At 42.1% G+C, this 20,820-nt stretch overlaps 2 protein-coding genes across 5 annotated transcripts in view; one reads left to right on the forward strand and one right to left on the reverse strand.

Moving 5' to 3' along the window:
- The window catches only part of dlg1 (MAGUK family member discs large 1), a 660,262-nt gene that overhangs the window by 49,713 nt on the left and 589,729 nt on the right, over window positions 1-20,820 (forward strand). The gene's annotated exons all lie outside the window — the stretch shown is intronic.
- On the reverse strand, window positions 2,530-5,708 carry LOC116430817 (facilitated trehalose transporter Tret1). 2 transcript variants are annotated; one of them, XM_031985423.2, is made up of 3 exons: window positions 5,500-5,708; window positions 5,035-5,166; window positions 2,530-4,288 (listed from the first exon to the last, which is right to left on the reverse strand). In XM_031985423.2, exons 2-3 carry the CDS (start codon window positions 5,102-5,104, stop codon window positions 2,973-2,975), a joined length of 1,386 nt encoding a protein of 461 aa, XP_031841283.2. In that variant the 5' UTR covers window positions 5,105-5,166; window positions 5,500-5,708; the 3' UTR covers window positions 2,530-2,972. The 2 variants fall into 2 exon arrangements, with proteins under 2 accessions (XP_031841283.2, XP_031841281.2); XM_031985421.2 differs by lacking the exons at window positions 5,035-5,166; window positions 5,500-5,708 and adding an exon at window positions 4,666-5,028.

Below are 20,820 nucleotides of genomic sequence, written 5' to 3' on the forward strand. Positions count from 1 at the left end.
CGAGAAGGGTTTAAGGTGGCATCAGACATCTTCATGGTCTCGCCCCTGCTCGCGCAGCAGTTCAACGAAGAAGCCTGTATTATTTAGCTGCCATCGCATCGGTTCCTGCCCGCGAGTTTATGGACCATCCAGACTGATTCTGCATTCAGATTATACGGAAGAGCGCGGACATTAATTGCATTCTTTACGGTTCGAGGGCGGGAAAGCTTGAACTGGACTTTAATGGAAAATCCTGCAGCTTGTCCACCGTAACCCCTAACCCGGATTACGCTCGACTTTTTATCTGCAGCTTAATTATGTTTTCACGCTTCGCGATTGTATTTGTTTGGCCAGTGATTTAATCACATCGTAGCGGTGACACGCGTCGAAAAAATTACAATCGTGTCTTTTCAATAATCCACGTTGCTGGCGATTTGTCGCGTCCTAACAATTCTCGATATCTTTAGTAGAACTGTTACGTAATTTCACTTGTCGCGATCCGTCTCAAGCGGGACGTATCATTTCGCGAGGAATCTAACAAATTTAATCCCCTCCAGCACCATTTATCAACAGCTGAAAGATAACACTTGTTCATAAATTCTCAGATATAATGGACGCGTCATAAACTTCTTCTCACTGCATTATGATTCCTAAGGAAGTAGATTATACTCTTGTAAAACAGGAACAATCGTTAATCGCGTACGTACGTATTAATCTGAGCCATAGGACCGTTTGTCCCCGCGTTTCATACGCGATTGTCCGTCGAACGTCCCGCTGAATATTCCAGTTTATATCCGAGTGGCGATCGCTTCCTTTACGATATTTTTTTATGCCCGGTAAATCGTAACGACCCGGCCGACAAAAGCATAAAAGCCGTAAAGGAAGTCAATGCGCCGATAACGCCGCTGAAAAGAGTAATATGAATATTTCATGAGACGATCGGGGCGGGGCCGCGTTATTAAATGCTGTCCCCGTGATTTCTCGATCTGGATCTAACAACCGGCACGGCATTAATTAGAATGATTCGTGTAATCTTGTATCTCGCCCGCGGTTCGCTTAGAATCGGCTTACCGTAAATCCGAATAATTTAACGGCGGTGGTATGTCAGAAGGCAGTCGACCCGTTTCCATTATCCTGCGGCGGATGCAGTAAATAGTTATTGGTCGGTTCACGCTCCTCTTCCACCCAGTAATTGGGTTGCATAGTAATGAGTTTAAAATGTTAATTAGCTGAGTTGCCTGGAGGAGGCGAGGATATGTGAAACATTCGTTACAGAGGAGGGTTGCGTTTACGTAATCGATATCCTTCGTTTAAGTTTGTATTACGAAGTTTACAAAGATTCCTTTAGAAATTCTGAACAAGTAACAATGTATGACTACGTTGGAAAAGGTGAACATAGAAACGGAGATATTATTGCAACAAAGAAACTGTCAATATAGAAGAAACTTACTGACATGCATTATCTAATATCACTGTTACGGCGTGAGTAAAGTTTCGCGACGCGAATGTGAACTGTACGATCTGTAATGCTCACCTCTAATGCAAATTTAATCGCGATGGAAGATCGTTCATTTGTAGGAGAGGAAGACGTGACTCCCAGAATGAATGGTACAAGAATGTTTAAGGAAAACTTTAATATTCGTATGCGATTACAATTAGATGTTTCTCGGTCGCTGTCTTGATGAGATCTCCTCGTTTCTGAATTTTTCTTGCTCGCCTCGGTGGCGTTTTTGGTAAACTGTATTTGGGGGAAATTCGTGGGGGGGTATGCTGCTTACTCCCTGACAATGATGACGTCATGTGCCACGGAAAAATCCAGGGCTTGCATAAATCCGGAGATCTGGACATTGTCTTTTTAAATTGACTCGATCCGCTATGTACATATGTCCAGGACCTCTGGTTTATCGCATGTCAGACGCTAAGGGACTTTCTATTGGGCCTGCTTGTAAAGTTTCATGTTTTGTGCTGCGCCAACAATCATTCTATAATATCGTTCGATGAATTTTATCACTTTTAATGAAGATATAATACTCGTAACCTGCATTACAGTTCATTTAAATCAGTTGCTTCAATCGGTTACGACCATCGATGATCAATACAGCCGACCACTCGTAATAAAGTTCAATTTCCCGAATGGAACATTCGCCGCGGAATCAAACGAATTTCGAAGCGACCGGTCACATTCCCGAGTAATATGTCAGATGACACTTTGCGCTTCGAACAACTCCGGTAAATGGATGGCCGAAGTGTCGTCCACTAATCACGAAGCACCCTGTGCAATGTTAAACGCGAGAGTCATCGGTGGCGCCATCGGCAATGAACCGAACGAGATAAGGTAGCATCCAATTTTCACCAGTGCCGCCATGGGACCGTAGCACCTCCCGCTCCATCGGTGTGGCCGAGCACCAGCTTGAAATATCGTCTTGTAAAATATGAAACTGGCCGAGTTCCATCGTCGGCGTTACGACGTCGTACGTCCGCCTCAAAAGAGAAATAGCTACATCGTTTCTCGGTTAAGGGAAGAATGGGAGGCAAAAGAACAACAGGGCGTCGTGCGACCTCTCCTTTTATTATCAGCCGAGGCTTCCTTCGAGTTTTTTGGATTTACCAGAAAAGTTCCCCGCGACGCGCTCCCATCCGTTCCAAATGAAATATCTCGGGGTCCGAGACTTTTGAAAGAAAAACGGAATCCTCGCGGAATCCGTCATAAGAACCTTACTGAGCTCCGCTTTCAACCGGTATTATATTTATTAAAAAAAAAACAAAAAAGAACAAATATCACATTTTCGAGCAACGTTCTTATCTAACTGATATGAGCAGTAGAATCGCATACATAATTTATTTACAAGTCGATAGTCGTCCAAGTTCAGACATAACTACACTCATCGATTAGCGAATGACTCTGCAAGTTTATTCCAACAATCACATGCTGTGCATTTACACCGCAAACAGATCGGAGTGTAAATTTCCACCGTTTAAATGTTCTAACAGGTTTACTGCTTCTTGACCAGCCGTCTCTGGATTTCTTGCAGAGACAGCCCTTTGGTCTCCGGCACGCAGTACATTAGGACCGGCAGTCCGAACAGTATGAACAAAGCGTAGAAAAAAAACACGTATAGTTCGGTCAGCAGATCCAACAGAGGTAGATAAGTAAACGCAGAAATGAACGAAGAGATGCCAGCCACGCAGCTCGCGAAACAGGCCGCGATGCATTTCAGATGCGAGGGGAACAGTTCACTGAGAATCGTGGGCGGCGTAGAGAGGATGCCCAGGAACACGTTGATGTACAGACAGAGCACTGAAATGATTGATAGTCCTTCTAGTACGGTTGACTGGAAGCCAGAGCGCAGCAGGTGGAACACGAGGCTCAACGAGCATAGCGATATTATGGCACCGATTGAGGATACGATCATCAACAGCTTCCTTCCGAACCTGTCCATCAGGATCATAGATCCGCAAGGACCAATGATACCGACTCCCAAAATGATGACCACCGCGATCGATGGCTGGATCATGGTCACCTGAGCATTCTTCAGGATCGCCTCCATGTAGAAGAACACGTTGTTCACACCGGTTACCTGACTGTACGCGAAGAGGAACAGTATGAGGAGCATCGACTTCTTGTAGCAAGGAGTCTTGAACTCCTTCAGAGTCTCCAGGAATGTCCGCCCGCTGTAACTGTCGATGAACTTCTTCAAGGATGCGAACTCCGTCTCCACGTCGCAGCCTCTATGATACCACTGAATGGATAACTTCGCTTTCTCGTACTGCTCATTCGTGATTAAGTGGTGAGGTGACTCGGGCATCCAAAGAAAGAGGATCATTGCGATCAGACAGGGACCTAAACAGATGGCGGCCGATACATCCATCGACAAGTATGCTCCCATGGTGCTCATTACAAAGGTGCCGATTGGTACACCGCCCATGCTCATAGCTACCAGCGTTCCTCTGATACTGGGATCGGCTACTTCTCCCAGGTAAAGGGAAAAACTGCTGTACAGCATGCCCAAACTTAATCCACCGAGGAATCTACTACCGTACAGCCACCATACGTTGTCAGCTATGACCACAAACACCCAGCACATAGCGGTTGGAACCGCTGATGCCAAGAGGGATGTTTTGCTGCCTAAATAATTGACGCACAGCGAGCCGCTGATAGCTCCTAATAGTCGTCCGAGGTTTAGCAAGGACACCACCCAAGACAATTCCACCCTGCTCATCTTGATAGTTGACTCCGGTGATGTTAGTTTCTCTGAATACGGAGACGACCATCCTCCCATGAATCCTACTTCGGTAATTAGCAGCGTGACTGCGAACAAATTGAAGATCAATGGTTTGTGAACTGAACGAGTAGGTTGGGAAGTATCTTATGCATGAAAACGAGTATAGTTTATTTAAAATTGCACGACACAGGAGAAAATATTCCGAATTTATTTTGCACTCAAACAGAATGAATATATAATGAGAATATTAGAATAGCTTTCGGGAGCGCGTTACACATCTGTTCGCGTTCGCGGTTCACCGGAGACTCCCGTTTCTCCTCATTTCTTCGATTGTCTCTTAACGATCATTTCGTTCAAACCATCTTCAAATCGTAAAGATCGATTCACCCCTGCATAACATTGGAGATCCGTGTTCGATATATCGCAACAGTATTTTACTTCTATAATTTAATGCTAAACATACCACGTCCGGTCAAATGACCGGCACTACGAAGTAAAAAAGTGCATCTACAGTTTCCCGTTCTCGTTAGAAACATATAATATTCCTCTTCTTATCCAACAGTTATTCCGTACATTGATTCCGTATTAAATCAACAATCACCTACATTTCTGTTGCAAAAATGTAATCGGTAGTTAAAGTGCCGGAACGTACGACGCTACAGTAGTATATCATGCTTATGTTTGTCTAGCATTTGGAAGTTCCTTGTGTCGGTATTAGGCTTCACAGAGTTTGCACAGTCACAAATATCGAGTGAAGAGGAAAGCGTGTATCCTCGCGTACACTAAACTACACGTTTCGTCTGTATTAATTGTAACATTTGAATCTGTTTACCTCCGATACTGGCCACCCACTGTGGCCACGTTACATTCTTAGGCTGCTTCTCGCCCATTTCCACCGTCATGGTAACCTCTCTCAAGATACGAGCCGACTGACAAGAGTCCAGTTTGCATCAGAAACCAATACCTTCACAACGTACGAAAAAAGGGGAATATTAACATCTCATTGATAAGATAACAGCTGTATGCGTTTCCGCATTGCTGCATCGTTTGTTAAGAAACAACACAAGAAATGAAATTTCATGCTGCCTCCGGCCAAAATAAATATGAGACCTATCACTAGGAACAGTTTTTGTATAATTAAACAGTTTAGTGATAACGGTGTTATCGTGTGCAGTGTTCGAATTAATTAAAAGATGCATTGTAGTGCTAAGAAGTTCAAATGAAACAAATAATAGTGACAGGATCGAAATTCTAAGGTTAACAACGACGAATCCCGTGAATTTAGAAGATTACGTACTTTTACAGTCGATCGCAGCTGTTATAAATACATCAACGATCTTTTCACATCAGCTTAACGTCTAATTATTCCGATGGATGAGGAAACTATATGAATCATTTTCATTAGAATAACAGACAAAGATCGGATGTCAAGAATAAATTGTATACACATCACTGCCGAACCGAGTATACAAATTTGTCAATCGAGGTGTGCTGCCTGCGATTCTACTGGAAGTACGCCCATTCTTAAGTTGCTTTTTATATAGTACTTACAATAAATTGTGGAAAGTGGGGATCAATATATTTTTAGATTCTTTTGTGATGAGAAAGTTGTATTTGTTCCAGCCTTATCAGGCCAACATGTGACACACGTAATTCCAATGTAAATTTGACGAAGGAAGTCTGTCAACGTGCCGCTTTATTAATTTCGAACAATTCGTACCAGTCACGTCGTCGGCGGGTACGTCATACGTAAATGTAACCCAGTGGGTAGCGTATTAAACGATATCGGCACGATAATTACCTTCCGAGAGAATTAAATATTTAACCAACGATGTGACGAAGCATGCAAAGCAATAAAACATTTTTAAAATACACGGCAACACGTATTTTTTCTATTATTTTCAATGACAACGTCAAGTTCAGGTTCAACGGAATCGATCAGACTCTTGTGCGTTTCGCGCGACCCCGACACGTCGAATTAAAAACTGTTACACTTTTCGTTAGTTACCGGCTCTCTCCATGATAAGATAAGGCACGTGTATTACCGTGTGAATTGCCTCCGGTTAGAGTCAAATAACAGCACTAAATGTTTATGACCGATGACGTTTCCGTTATTGCACAACGAACTGGAGTGACGCGGGACGGTATTGTAGTTGGAATGTAAATAATGGTCTATGTCATGTGTATTTCTATTGCGTGCGTCCGTATAATATTAATAAATATGACAGCAATGTAGTGTTATTTGTGCTGCCACACGGTTGAAAGGTAATTATATTTAAATTAGTTTTTCGATATTTGCATAATCTATACTGTGAACCGTGGATTCGACGATGTGTTCCTGCAGCATTCTGTTCGCTCATATTTTTATTGAATTAGCTACTACTTTATCTATTTATTACGTTTCCTTCTTTTTCTTTTTACTTAACTGCTGCATTCAGAATTAACTCATTCTCTTAATCTTTTCTTAGAAGATCTTAACCGCATGAAATGTCGACATTTATTATTACAATATAATCTCTTGAAAAATTTGCGTCCCTTTCAGTGGAGTTCAAAATTTATATTTGCCCTTATGAGATATTCTATGCACGCTGGTAACTACGAAATGTATGCAAACTCGTTGTACCAATGCAACGGTATACATTAATCCGGCTATATTCTTTAAATCGTATGGGAGAAGTATGACGAGCGTTGTGTTTGGAACTGATACAATTCCGATGAATATCATTGCATAAAGTATCATCGATAGGATCGGTGTCCACTCGAAACTTTTCGTATCGACATACTGGCTCAACAGCGTAAAATGTAATCCCAGAAGCGCCATCGTGATGATTACGCAGCTGCAGGACAGTCCTATAAGAATCTTTATGATGCACCGATCGGCTGCACGTTGATACAAGAGATAATTATGTCAAAATACATACGTGTTTTATCGATATCAAGCCAAATAACTTAAGTGTTCTCTCTTTCTCTCTCTCTCTAGTGTCACGCTTCGTCGATTTCCTCGTATTATAATAACTATATAAACATTCCCTATGAATATTTATGAGAATTCACCGTTTCAAAGATAAACGTATGGAATTGGTTTACAATTAGTTTGAAAATGATTTAATATAACCGATACATAAAATATAATGAAATTCAGAATGGATTAATATATTCAGTAAATTGAGAAATACTAACAATGCGGATTTAGTGCTTTTATTTTGTTCAACGCTGCACTCCTTTTTTATGCCATGTTTTTTGTTAGCGGCACAATCTTTGCCACGTAGAACGTGGACGCTGAGAGTGCAACACAATGGAACATAAAAGACAGTTGAATTGTGGTTGCAGTAATTGTTTTCAGAAAAGGAGAACATGATTCTTTGCACTGTTTGTTCGTAAAACAGTGCAAACATTTCACATAAAGGAATTGTTTCACGCAGATTTCATCGATACTGAGAAAAATAATGAAAGGTCAAGTAGAATGGAACGTAATGTCGACTTGTTTTCCATTTTTTTTTTCGTTTACTTATTCCACCGAACTTGTGCAATTTCGATTTGCACCGTTTCAACAGAGTTGTATAATTAAAATTTTCAAACGATGTTTGCCCCTTTGTATATTTGTATTTTCTATTATACTATACTTCTCCGCAACGAAGTTGTTATAACTTTCATGCCGACGCTCAGCACACAGATCCACGAAATAAAATATTTGCGTTCACGAATTAATTTATTTCCCAAAAAACGTTCGAAAGTTCACGCATGTTTGCCGAGTAAACAAAGCGTTTGAAATTTTACGAAATGAGAGTTTCCAATTTTACGCGTATCTGCGTTTTTGTTGACAAAGAAATCACTTGGATTAATGAACAGTTCCGTTGTACGGTTTATATGAAACACATGCGGGCGCCTCAGCAAATATTTCATTTTTCGTCGAATGTATTTTTAATTAACAATTCCTTTTTCATCGGACAACTTAATCGCATCTTTAGTTCCACCTTTTTCCGCCGATCGATATCAATTAACGCGTACGTTCCGCGAGTATCGAATACGAAGAAATATTGCATATTTGCGCAGTTGAAGGTTTAAGGATTTATGTGTCGCGTGGCCGAATGGCATACCGCCTGGGAACGTGAAATATTCGTGTATTGTTAACAAAGTGCACACCGGAATCTACTGGACGTGGGTTCGCTAGCAAGAGGCGTGGAATTACTCGGGAAAAACATTAATACACTGGCTACTCACCTGCTCTGAAAATCCTTGCACTCGCGGCCGTGCACAATATATTTTTATTTCTGCTCGCAGGACACGGTGCAAGTTCCAGCCTGGACACTGCACAGCCAGTTTCCCGGCTTTTATAATCGTTCGGAAAGTTAGGTACGGCTTCCGCAGTGAAATTCGCTCGCGATATATAATACAAATGTTTTCGCGGATCGATGGGGCTGTACAATTGTTAAACATTTAAGGAGTAAAATATTCGTTCTACGTAAAAATCCAATGGAAAATTACAAATATCCTTCACTTTACATTCATTTAAAAACCATATAGCCTGCATGGGGCTACAATTAAGAAAAGGCTATTCCACCAAAACGTGCAAGCGAAGATAATTCAGACCGTTCAACTCTTTAACAGATATCATCATCCCGTCGAGATCAAATTTCAACATTCAGAATTCAAAATGACAAACAAACGATTTAATTACTCAAGTAACAAGAGATCAGTATATTTTCTTCCGATCGAATATTTAAGCATTTGATGTATAATTTAATTTTGAGGGCTTGGAATATTTCAAAGAATCCCCGTCCGCGAAGGATTAACATCATCTGCACGCGGATTTCACCTCGTGTTTGCTCGAAACAATGAAAACACGGGGCGATAAGCAAAGTATCATAGAAGATTCAGTGTCGCAGTGTTGAGCGTTCGTTTAGCGCGCAGCGAGGCTCGCGTCGAATTGACTTTAGAAGTTTGATGCCGTGGCTGAAGCTCGGCGCCCCCCTCGTATCTTACTTCACCCGTTGTCCATGTAAATCAGGGTAAACCGTCGCTGCCGCGCGTTTCGCCGAGGCTTCCCGCGTTTTCCGTCCGCGATGGTTATTTGGTGTTCCCGGGGGCCAGGCCAGCCGCAATCCGGGAACTTCAATATTTGATACGTACGGCCGGTTGCGGCCGACCGGCGCTCGGTCTTCGAGCCAGTTCCGCCGCGTGACTTGATGACCTGCAAGTTGGATTAGCCGCCCTCGGGAGTCGTATAATTGAATTTGACCAGGTGCGCTTATTATCGAGTCCAATGGATCGAGATCCTGGTTAGGCGGGTGTTAGTCCTAAAACAGGACAGCGAATGCGCGACTGAGCAGGTGGGAACCGAGACGGGTTGCCGGTTGTTTGATCGCGGGTTCGCGGACGGCTGTTTGCCCAACGCGTACCATTCGCATACCTTCGTAGGATCGCTGCTTGATTTACGGTGCTCCGTCACGCGGTCTATTTTTAGTCGTCTCGCTACCGCAGGCGGTCGTATAAATTGTGCTTTTCGCGTCGATTCGGGTATTGTAAGGTAATGGTCTTAACACATTGTTGACCGGCAATTCCATGCAGAAGCTATCTCATGGTTGTTATTTCGCTATTAAATATGAGAATGAAACAATCCAAATAAACTTCAATATAATATATTTACATATAATGCATTGAAATATAATTTTGAATATTTTGCTTTTGAAATGTTCTGTATTGCCCTGTGTTCCAAAAATTGAAATGGCTAATGCAAGTGCAGACACGAGTTAACCGGTGACCAACAATGCGTTAATGTGTTCTGAGAATTGTTTAGTGACCGTTTTGCAATCGTGCGTAGAAAGTACGGAGCTGTGGAGTATAGGAAATTTGTAGGGAATAGGAGTATTGATAGACGGGATGCGAGTCAAACATGTGAAGGTTGAATTGTCATTTGAAGTTGGAATTTTGATGATTTTCATTTCTGTCTAATGGAGTTTATTTTTCTACCAATTCTATGCAAGCCAGACGAGGAAAGAGTTGATTTACGCAGGAATTACGTAGTCTGAACATATTTTGTTGCGATAAGGTGGTACAGTGAAAGTTTCGATCATTCGTTTACACCATTTTCCTTAGTTCCGCGACGACTAAGGGGCTCAGCAGGGCCCTTATCGCAGACAGAAAGCTATTCTGCTGTCGTACACGAAATGCTACTTCGTTCATTCGCTTTACGTAGGAAGTTCCGTGTAATTTTGTCAGGTTATGCTTAACAGTGTCGTCCTATTAATCCACCTGAAAGGTACTCTGCATGCTTTATAACGTTCGTCAAACTTTCCTTCGAAACGTCGGACTGACAGCAGAGTGGAACGTGTTTCCGCAGGATACCTTGGAGAAAGTATAAGGAATCCTGTACGAACATGCCAGCAATAGCTCGCTTTGAAAAATTATCATTGTATTCGTATCGAAAGGTGATCCTTTACCTTGCGGGAACGCCTTCTGACGCATTACACGCGAGAAACAAAGAGTTGAGCGTGCTATGGCGATCATTCATACGTGAGCTTTTACCGCAAATATCAACCTCGCCTTTTTTTTATTAGATGATACACATTCTTTTATTGAGAACCGCATTTCATAGGAATACATTGTACAGTAGCGTAATCATCTTATGGACAACTTGGCTAATACGTCTGACCATAACCTACTATTTCTACTTGCAAGCATTCACACTGTTACACGACTACGAGACGCTATAAATATATCTACAAATATAAATACAAGGATATTTTCGTCCAATCACAAGCATAGTTAAGTTTCTACAAAATACATAATTTCAGATTAAATGATATCTTCAAAAATTGTTTATTTAGTGTTCCATAAGGTATTCGTCGCACAACTGTTCTTCGCGCACCCCGTAGACTGTCGTGTACAAATATTTCTGGAAGGTACCGACACTTGCGAAGAACGTGAGCACGAGGGGGATTACATTTTACTTTTAAGGAGACAACGAGACGCGGCGCGGAACGCGAGCGCAGACACGATGGGGTCGGGGCTCATAAACTCGTCGCGTATAGATAATACGTTGTGTATACTCTCCTGTGCGGTTGTGTTTTTCTTGTTCCATCCGTCTCTGTTCTTTCGTCGTGGCTTTCGCTCGCCTCATCTTTATCGTTCGCTCCCGTGCTCCTTTGCCTCGTCCTACGAAGCTCTCTTATCTTCTTCCTTCCTCTTCGCGCTTCGCCAGCCGGCAAAGGAAGCGAAGATGAACCGATTCGCCTAGAGAAAGGAGCTCCCCGTATATAATGTAACGTTTCGAAAGCTATCACTCCCCAAGGTAAAGGGGAAGTGGCTGCTCGGACGCTGAAAAGGATTGAAGACGAAATCTGCCAGCGGAACAGATAACGATACTGAAATTCGAGCGACATTCTTGCTCCGCGAGCGCAGTTCTTTTTTGCCTGAAGTTCTCCGCGTTCTGTCATTTTGCTACTGTGGTTCTCCGTTGCGTAAATACTTTTTGAGTCGTCCCAAAGGTATCAGCTTCGGCAAAGTCAGAGATGTATAAAGATAATTGAAATTCCGCTAGCATTTCTGCCGCTTCGATCTGTTCCTTTTTGCCAACGAACCGCACAATCTGCAAACGCACAAGAATCTGCAGTTCACTAATTACGCAGAGATGACACTTGGACGTAGCGGCGAGATTCATTGAAGTCGAATTTAACCAAGGATTTCCCCCCCGAAGAGAAACGTACACATTTTCTTCAACGATAAATTATTTATCGTTTGAGGTGCCCCAGACTACTTGCGCTTTATCACGACCGAAGTGCATCTAATCCCGAGCATCGCGGAGATTTACAACACCGGTGGACGGATTAAACGAAATTCTCCTGGGATTAGTTATCTGTTTTACAGACGGATAGACGGGAAATCCACTTTCGCAAGGATTTAGCGATGCGTTTCTTTAATCGATCGAAGACGATATTTCATTTCCTTCATTTGAATTCTTTCAATCGCAATGCAACTGTTCGAATGTTTTCACGTTCCGAGTACCAAAGATTTGTCGGTGATTTTTTTAAACATTAATGTTGCGAATGATAAGTTTCGGAAAATAGTATATCGAAAGGATCGCGGATTGGTGCAGCGTTGACCTTGAAGAGATCACGAACTTGCTGATTGCCATGAGTATATAAACGCGATTGCGTTCGGTCCATTCCCATGGAATAGCGCGTTGCGATTGGTGTCCTGTGCCTCGAGTGTTTATGCCCCCGCTTCCGATCTGCTCGGATCTAACCCCGGTTCCTAGACATCCGCCGTGAATCCATTGGTTCCGTTGTCCCAACGCGTTCGCCGCATGCATCGCTAAAGGAAATTTCAATTTTCTTACGCCCTGATGCAAGATGGGATCGAGCCGGGACGGGATTTCGTCGTCGAAACGCTGCAACTAGTAATAACAAAGGAAGACTCATGGATATCGGAACAGCTCGATAGAATATACATGCATACAAATGAAAATTTTTCGTTTACCAGAATCTAAGCGCTGTCTACCTTGAAAATATCCTTCGACATTAATTATTTCTCATAGCCGTTGTGGAACGTACGAGTTCTACGTCTGAATTTTTATCCGAATATTACGTCCATTTTCCACGAAGGTAATGAAATATTTTCGAACGGTGAATTTACATGTGCGCAATAGAAAAATAATTTGAATTATTTGCGAACATTTTTGAAACGTTTGTCATTTTTGTCGAGGTTCGATGACAGTTCAAAGACACAACAATAGGTATTTCATTCATTAACAACACAGTACATATATGGATGGATCGACAATTATTTTTACAATTACTGTTGCATTTTTTCGTTTCTTCAATCCCAGAGCGTGCGCATTTAGTTTTTCGTGGATTACAAAGCGTATAGCGTAAGTATATAACTTTGTAGAATTAGAGCGCAGTAGTTTGGTCGCGAAGCGACATGCTGCACCTCGGGGATGTACTTTACATCGGATTTGCCTACTTGCTTGACTTCAATGCTTACTTCTGCCTTTAATATCGACGAGAGGATCATTCGCAGATTCGAAACTGTTGGCTTTGATTGACACGTCATTATGTCTTCAGAAAACAAAAATTGAGGAAATTCATGTTCCGGCTCCTGGAATTTGTATGCAATATATTCAGAAGCTATAAAAAGATGGGCTCTCTAACCTAGAAAAAACGAAGAGACGAGTATATCCTGTAACAACTAAAAAGAATATATATTCCATTAACATTTAGAAGAATCAGAAAATATAAAAAGTAGACTTAACCGCATTGGCTTCTGAGCAACTAAATCAACACGGTAATTACCAAAGTAAGAGATGTCTTGTCTGGTTAGTTCCATATTATTACTTAATATTAAAAGTACCGACGCAGCCATGTTGGAAAATTGGTACCGTTATGTGAATTTGTTTATTTGAAATGAAACAATTGAAATGAAACAATTTTTAACATTGTATATTATAAAGCGATATATGTTAAATTTCTAGGTACACTTGTTAGGCTTAAGTAAAAACCTTGTGGCTCATAAAATCATTGGACAAGTTAGGTCTAGGTAAAGGAAACAGCCGGAATGGTCAGCTCCAGATGTAGCTGGGCTACCGCAGCGCTGTCCAGTTGCTAACTGAGGAGTTAGACCCTCCAGTTTTAGCTTGATCCCGCGCATGTTGGCTCTGGCAAGTGCCTTTACCATTGAACGTTGAACCTCACAGCCTGAGTACGGCAACAGCCTTGGGCTGTCAGGGTTGCCTGCCTTGTTGGAGTCTCTTTTGCTATCGGGGTCATGCCAGTTGTCGGGTTTGCTTTGACCATCAGAATTGTAACTTTATACGGTCAAATATAAATGCTAATGTTCATAAAAACACAATGGAATAAATAGTTCCAGGAGATTCTGTAACGCACTGAATTTAAACACGAGAATTGTCTGTTTAATCCGTTTTATTCAATGTAAATCCTAGGTTCGAGGGTCATAACAGCATTCCCCTTTTGATTGCGCCACTATTAAAACACATGTCGCGTACAGTATCGATTTCAGACCAGTTTTCCCGTGTACTATCGTTTTTCCTTGTCAACTGGTGTGTAGATGTTTTGAAAATTCCACATACGGTATGAGTTCGAAAAAAAAAACAGACGTATCTGGCAAGGAAATATTAATCAACCCGAACTGTGAAATGTTTAGTCACACGACGGCAATTGTTCCACAACAGTACGCAAAATCAATTACATTCATTGGGCGATTGAAATTTCACCGTACACGATTTGGCATACATTAAACGAGTTGTTCGCGAATAGTTTCAGTCCTCGGTGAATTAATATGTGAAGTAATGGTTTAGTGGTTCACTGGATGTATTACAGTTCAATAAGCTGTGGTGTAATATGACATATAATTAGCTATTGACCTGGATCGAATCTTTGCAGTATACAATGGGTAGTTTGTAATAAAATTACATATTACCTTCTGCAGCTTGCAATGGAAAAATTGAATTATTTATCTTAAAGAGAAACTCAAAATGTTCTCGTTTTAATTCTATTCGCTTCACAACTTCTTGTGAGCGGAGAAAGCTTTCGAGAGTCATTTCGACTCTTTCCGTAAACTAAGCACGGTGTATCATCGCGACAGGGCTTTAAAGTTCGAGTAATTAACGCTCTTTGTAATTAAATTTCTGATTAAATTGCGGCGCGCGCACTATTGCCGGCGGAGTCATAAGCCGATTCGCTTCTACTACCCGAGTCAAGGCTGAGTTTCGATCCTCAAATAATAGAATTCGAGAAGCCGCGACGAACATTCTCGTGCGACCAATGGCCGGGCTCAGTATCGTTAGGTCTGTCTGATCAGCTCGTTCGGTCCTACTATTCAAATAGCTTTGCAATTTCTACGCGGTGAATAACTTGATTTTGAAATTTCCGTACTCTTTCTATTATTCAATTACCTTTCACATTTTTCATTTCCAAAGAGGAGATTCGATAAATTATATTACGTCATAATGTAATACGTAATTTCAAAGATATTTATTCGTTTAGCCAGTGCCCGTTTACGTATGTTGTAATTGGTAGACTGTAGATACGCAAAAGTTAGCTGCACAAATATCGAAAGTTCCAGAATGTTTCTGGTACACGAGATTTTAACATAATGAAACGTCCAGTAGATTAAATGAATTACTATTTAATTCCCGAATTTTTTCGAATCGCACGCTCGCTCGTGAATTTACATCCGTAGACACATATTAAATTATTTAATATCCGTGTTACGTGTTCCGGCGTTTGTTTCATCGAAATATGCGTCAGACCATGTTCACTTATTTTTAATTACGTTCGTATGGGAATGCGCTGTCATAAAAACACCCGTGTACAGGGATAAAGGAATTTCGTTTGAATTCGAGGCAAATTCAAAAACATCAAATGCGATTCATTATGAATTTTGAATACTCTCCCACTGAATTTCTCGTATTACTGATTCGGACGCAGACCTAATACAACAGCGCGAACGGTACACGCACAATACGTTTCTCGATCTCGTAATTCGACTAGGCATTATTGTTTATATTAAACAATTTGCATAATGAGTTATTTTCGCATTTGTCAGAAAATTATTCTCGCCCCGGAAGATACGCGTTACAGAGCCCGTTGTATTCGCGACGTTGAACGCGGAATTTAATAATCATTAACATATCGATTCTCCCCTGTTACGGTGCGCTTTCTTTTTGCCTCGGTTTATACGCAAACATTTTTCGATATGCACTCGGCTCGCGTCGCGGCAGGTCCTGTTTTCCATTTTCTTCTTCTCTTTCTGTTCGGATCGATCGGTTTTTATCCTTTGTGTCTTGTATCGACAACACCGCCGAACGGAAACCGATCCCTTTTTCCCCTTTGTTTTCCCTTTTTTTTCCGCGCGCCGTACAACGCAGAAAGCGGAACGTTGTAGAATTCATACTCCATTAGGAATTCGACGTTACCCAGAGACGCGCAATCGATTTACGCCTCTCGAGAATCGAGATTGCAATCATCCGAGCGTTCGAGTGATCCTTCAAACCGGGTCATTTTTTCCTTCCCCTCTCTTTCCCTCCCCCGCCCTGCCTTTCCTCCTCCTCCCCGCCGGGTTCTCCGTTCCTCGATCATGCTGTTTCTCTTATTCGTTTTTCTTTTCACTTTGAACTGATAAGGATTCTTCCCCAGGCCGTTTTATACATCTTTTACGCGGCAACGGTTCCGATGTTCCATTGGAACGCGCTACCGATACCTTCCGCTGCTCGTTCACCGCCGGAGGATCTCGAACTGCTGTTACGTACTTAAAATGCTTGATTAAAAAGTTCAATTATAGGAAGCTCGAATTACACGCGGAACGTGGAATAACGGTGTTAATTTTAATCTCAATTTTAATGGAATCCCCGCGCGAAAAACGCGTATTGCGTGTATCGCCCCGGGTGATGCATAATGCGGAACGCGATTCGCATCGACGAGAAAGTGATTTCGCGTCCGATGATCGAACTCGACTGTTAAAACGTGAGTATTTTTTCCGCGTGTGAATTCCCTCTCAAGGATATCAGTTTGAAAGTTCGCTCGCTCGCGAATAAACGCGAGTCCGCTGCGTTATTAATTGTTTGTATTTGTAGGGGGATTTAAAAAGCATTGGCAGTTATGAATTGACGTAATGGATAGGACGATCAATGGGAAACGAATAAATTTGCGGGACGAGCACCGACGAACGAGACGAATAAAAATGTTCATAGTAAACGTAACTGTTCAATATCTGGAACCTTTAATTATAGTCAATGTTCGATACTTTTCATTTTCGTTCACCTGGAAGTTCGTTCTCTTCTATTATTCCAAACCAATGGAATACTACAAAATATTGTTCAAATGTCCGTTTCATCATCTGGCGAAGGTCTTCGTACCCAGGATTCTCTACTCTAGATACAAACTATCGACAGACAAAGGTCTTCGTAATTGCATTTTACTTCCCTCTCCAATAGGAACCATCCACGGACTCCCAAGATTCAATCACCGGCGATTAGACGATTACAGAATCCTCTTTCGGATTCGGTATCTCCGAAAAATCTCGTCTCACGATCCTACCTCTCAATTAACTGTTTCACAGGACGCCGAGGAAAGAGTGTGAAAACCTGATTCGCGAAGGTTCCCGCTCGTCAGTGATCCCTCCGCCGTCGGGCGCGATTGACACGCGAGAAATCTTTCGAATCGATTACCGTTGATAATCGAACGTTATAGAACGTGGCGGTTCTGGTCGATCGTTTCTCCTCTCGCCCGTAGTAACGATGAGTAATAAGACGTAAAAAGCTATTAGGTCTCCGAGGAAGATTCCCTATCTCGTGCTGCTCCTCTTTTTCTTCTTTACCTCTTAAGAAGACTTCCGACGTGAAAGCGGGATTCCTCGCCCCAGTCAACCAGAGACGTAAAGCTGAAACGAAGAGAAAGTCGGTACCGCGGATGGCTTTCTTCCATCGTCCTCCCGTTTCATGGGATTTTATCTCGTTTTCTTCATCCCGTATTACTTGTTCACGCGGCTTTCCAGGCTCGTCTTCCACGCCGCCGGGAAAAAGGGGGAAAACAACCGTGCACCGACGATTCTCCTTTTCCGCGTCGAGCCTATCGCGCGTGTACACTAGATCCGCGGCGATACCGTTCGATCGATGCTCGGAGATACACGGCCGTGATACAGCTTATCGAACTGTTTCAGCTTTTTATTGCGACAAATTTCTGTTCGCTCGGCACCCGCTGAACTTCCCGCGTCGGGCGTGAGCTGATAACGGTTGGTAATGACATTCGAAGTATTTAGGATTTGGAGCTTCTGCGTTCGGTATTAGCAATGTTTGTATTTTTCGTAGAAATGTATTTTTTCTTCGTTGAATTGCGTTCATTGGTAAATGATTAGACGGTGCCTGATTGTATTCCAAGTTAAATCAAACGTGTTTGGTTAGATACGGAGCAATTCTATTTGCTAATGTTTCCAGTCGAATCGAAAAAGTACTTAGTTATATATTTGTAGACGTGTCTCTGTATTTTGTTTTTTATCTCGTGTTAATTGTATAAACATTTGGGAATATACGATGTTTCAGAAATAACTGTGACAACTGTCTTCTGAAACAATGAGTTTGTTTTGTTTAGCATTTTAATTTTAGACGTGAGTTCAGCTAATCTTGGACATGAGTAAATGTTATTGACATTGTACATATTTTTGTCTCCGGTGGGATTTGCAAGGATGTTGGCCACATTTAAGTAAACAAACCTTGTTATCTTTTAAATGTAAACAGTTGCGACACTCTTTACGAACGAAGCTGTGTCAAGAAGTCGGGTGAACATTTTCTTGTGTAATAATGTATTAACAGATGCCGACACCGGTAGGTGTTGTTCCATTGTAAATCATAAAATAAATTTTTAATTACTTTCATCGTCAAGTTTCTTTCGGAAAGTTAAATTGATTTATATGTCGATTGACCCGACAGTCCAGTTACGCAATTCTGCATCGCGATGAATTGTTTTCGGTCGGGGGAATAAACGAATGTATTTAAAATTGTATATGTGTTTTTGATTAACTTTCGCAATACTGAAAGCGCTTCATTGAAATTGATTTTTGTACCTTTTCATGTGTCATTTCTTTTCATTTTTAACCTCGTACATTTTTTCCCTTTAAACAATGGAATCGCATCGTCATAACAGCGACGATTTCCTACCTTTTAAGCAAAATCAAATAACATATATCACGCTGCCCTTGGCAAAGGTTCAATTTACTTTTAACATACTCAGGGAACATAGGACCTCCGACACATAATTTCTTTCCGCCTACCTTGAACCCTAAAAGAAAAAATCTTGCGCTACCTGTTCGACAGTATTTCTCAGCAACAAATTCCAACAAGCATTCCTCAAATATTTCACAGAAAGAATATACTCCTCTCTATTAACGTATACGCTACACAGCATTCCACTAACTTTCAACCCTACAAACAACCCCTTCATCTTATTCAACTATGTACATCTAACCCTCGATTTACGCGAACTTTTTTCACGCGGTAAATTGGACTATTTACGCGATAATTTTTACGCGCGGTCTCAATTTACGCGATCCGAATTTAGTAACAGCGAATAAAATATACTTTTGTCTTCTAAAATGTCATTATTGTTATTTATTTTGTTAAGCTATGTGAAATAAATATGTATTTCTAAAACTTATACCAGCTTTTGTTTTCTCTTGTACCGACAGGCTCTATTCACGCGATTTTCATTCGCGTAAAACGAACCCACGTGGAACGGATTTTTGCGTAAATCGAGGGTCAGGTGTATAGTTTTTAGAAAGGTTAAATAACACACTGTTCGCCACCACGTCCGAACGAAAATTATCCCCGACTTTCGCACACGTTATTATCTTTCATCAACTAGCACCCTACAAACAACCCTCTAATACTACCAAACTATATTCTTCCTCCTACCTCCCGAATGACGGACCATTTTTGATCAAAGCAAACAAATCCCAAAAATTAATCCCTCCCTTCAGCAACCCCAACGCACATAACTTCCGCCTCTCAATTTCCTTTCACCAACCCGCAATCCTACAGCAACAACCCTCCCTCTTAACCATATTTCTTCCAGAAAACCGAATGACGGACCATTTCCGATCACACCGAATAAATCTTGAAAATCAACCCTCAGCTTCAACACACCCACCACACCTACAATATACGTTTCAATTAATAATTTTCTCCCTGCGGAACGTGTTGTGATAGAAACGAGGGAGACTGGATACTTTCCTACCAACATACATAGGGTGTTTCCGACATCACAGAACAGCCACGAAGGTGTCGAACGAGTAAAGAACAATATTATGTAAAAGTATGCTTGCGATTAATGTATCGAGTAAAAGTATTGTATCCATACTAGCTACTGAGTATACTATTAAGTATTGTACTAAGTATTGCACGAGGAAGATTTTACAAGCACTCGTCAAACAATTTTCCCTCGAACTTGATAGACCGATAACCACGCAATTAAATCGAAGAATCGGGACACTGTACTTGCACTTGCTTTCTCGCGTAGAATACTTCTCTTCTCGGTTACGCTACGATTACAGAAAAACACCCTGTATATCGCGTAGCCCGGCGAGAGAGGAAGGATTTTGCGAAGGTGCGGGCGAAGGTAGAGGTCGTAGATGAAGTTGGCGGGACGTAGGAGGACGGTCGAAGAGGGAGAGCGGGGGTGAGGGCGAGGGAACGAGACGGAGGCTGCGGGGAAGGTGGGGGGATGGCAGGATTACGAGTTCGGGGGTGGTCCGGGACGAGTAAAGGGGTTGGAAAAGGGGCGACTCCGGCAGTCAGCGGGTTAAAGCCGCTCGGTGCGGGCGTTCCGTGTGCGTCGCCGCCTCTCCTCCGCGAGCTCCGACGGAACGTCGCGGAAAGAACGCTGCCTCGTCGCTGCATCACGTGCTGATCACCGAGCTGAACCTTTGCGAACGCGGCGCGCGCTTTCCCCCGCGACCTGCTGCGGCCCGTTTCATTGATTCCCGAGCCGTCGCGTTGTTTGAACAGCGCGTCGCCGTAACCGCGGTCGGCGCACGTGTGTTAATTACCGAAAGTATTGTGCGGCTGTGTGCTCTGTCTCGGTTTCGGTCGCGAGTCGGCTTACGGTCG

This window comes from Nomia melanderi, chromosome 5 (genome assembly GCF_051020985.1).
Source record: "Nomia melanderi isolate GNS246 chromosome 5, iyNomMela1, whole genome shotgun sequence".
NCBI lineage: Eukaryota > Metazoa > Arthropoda > Insecta > Hymenoptera > Halictidae > Nomia > Nomia melanderi.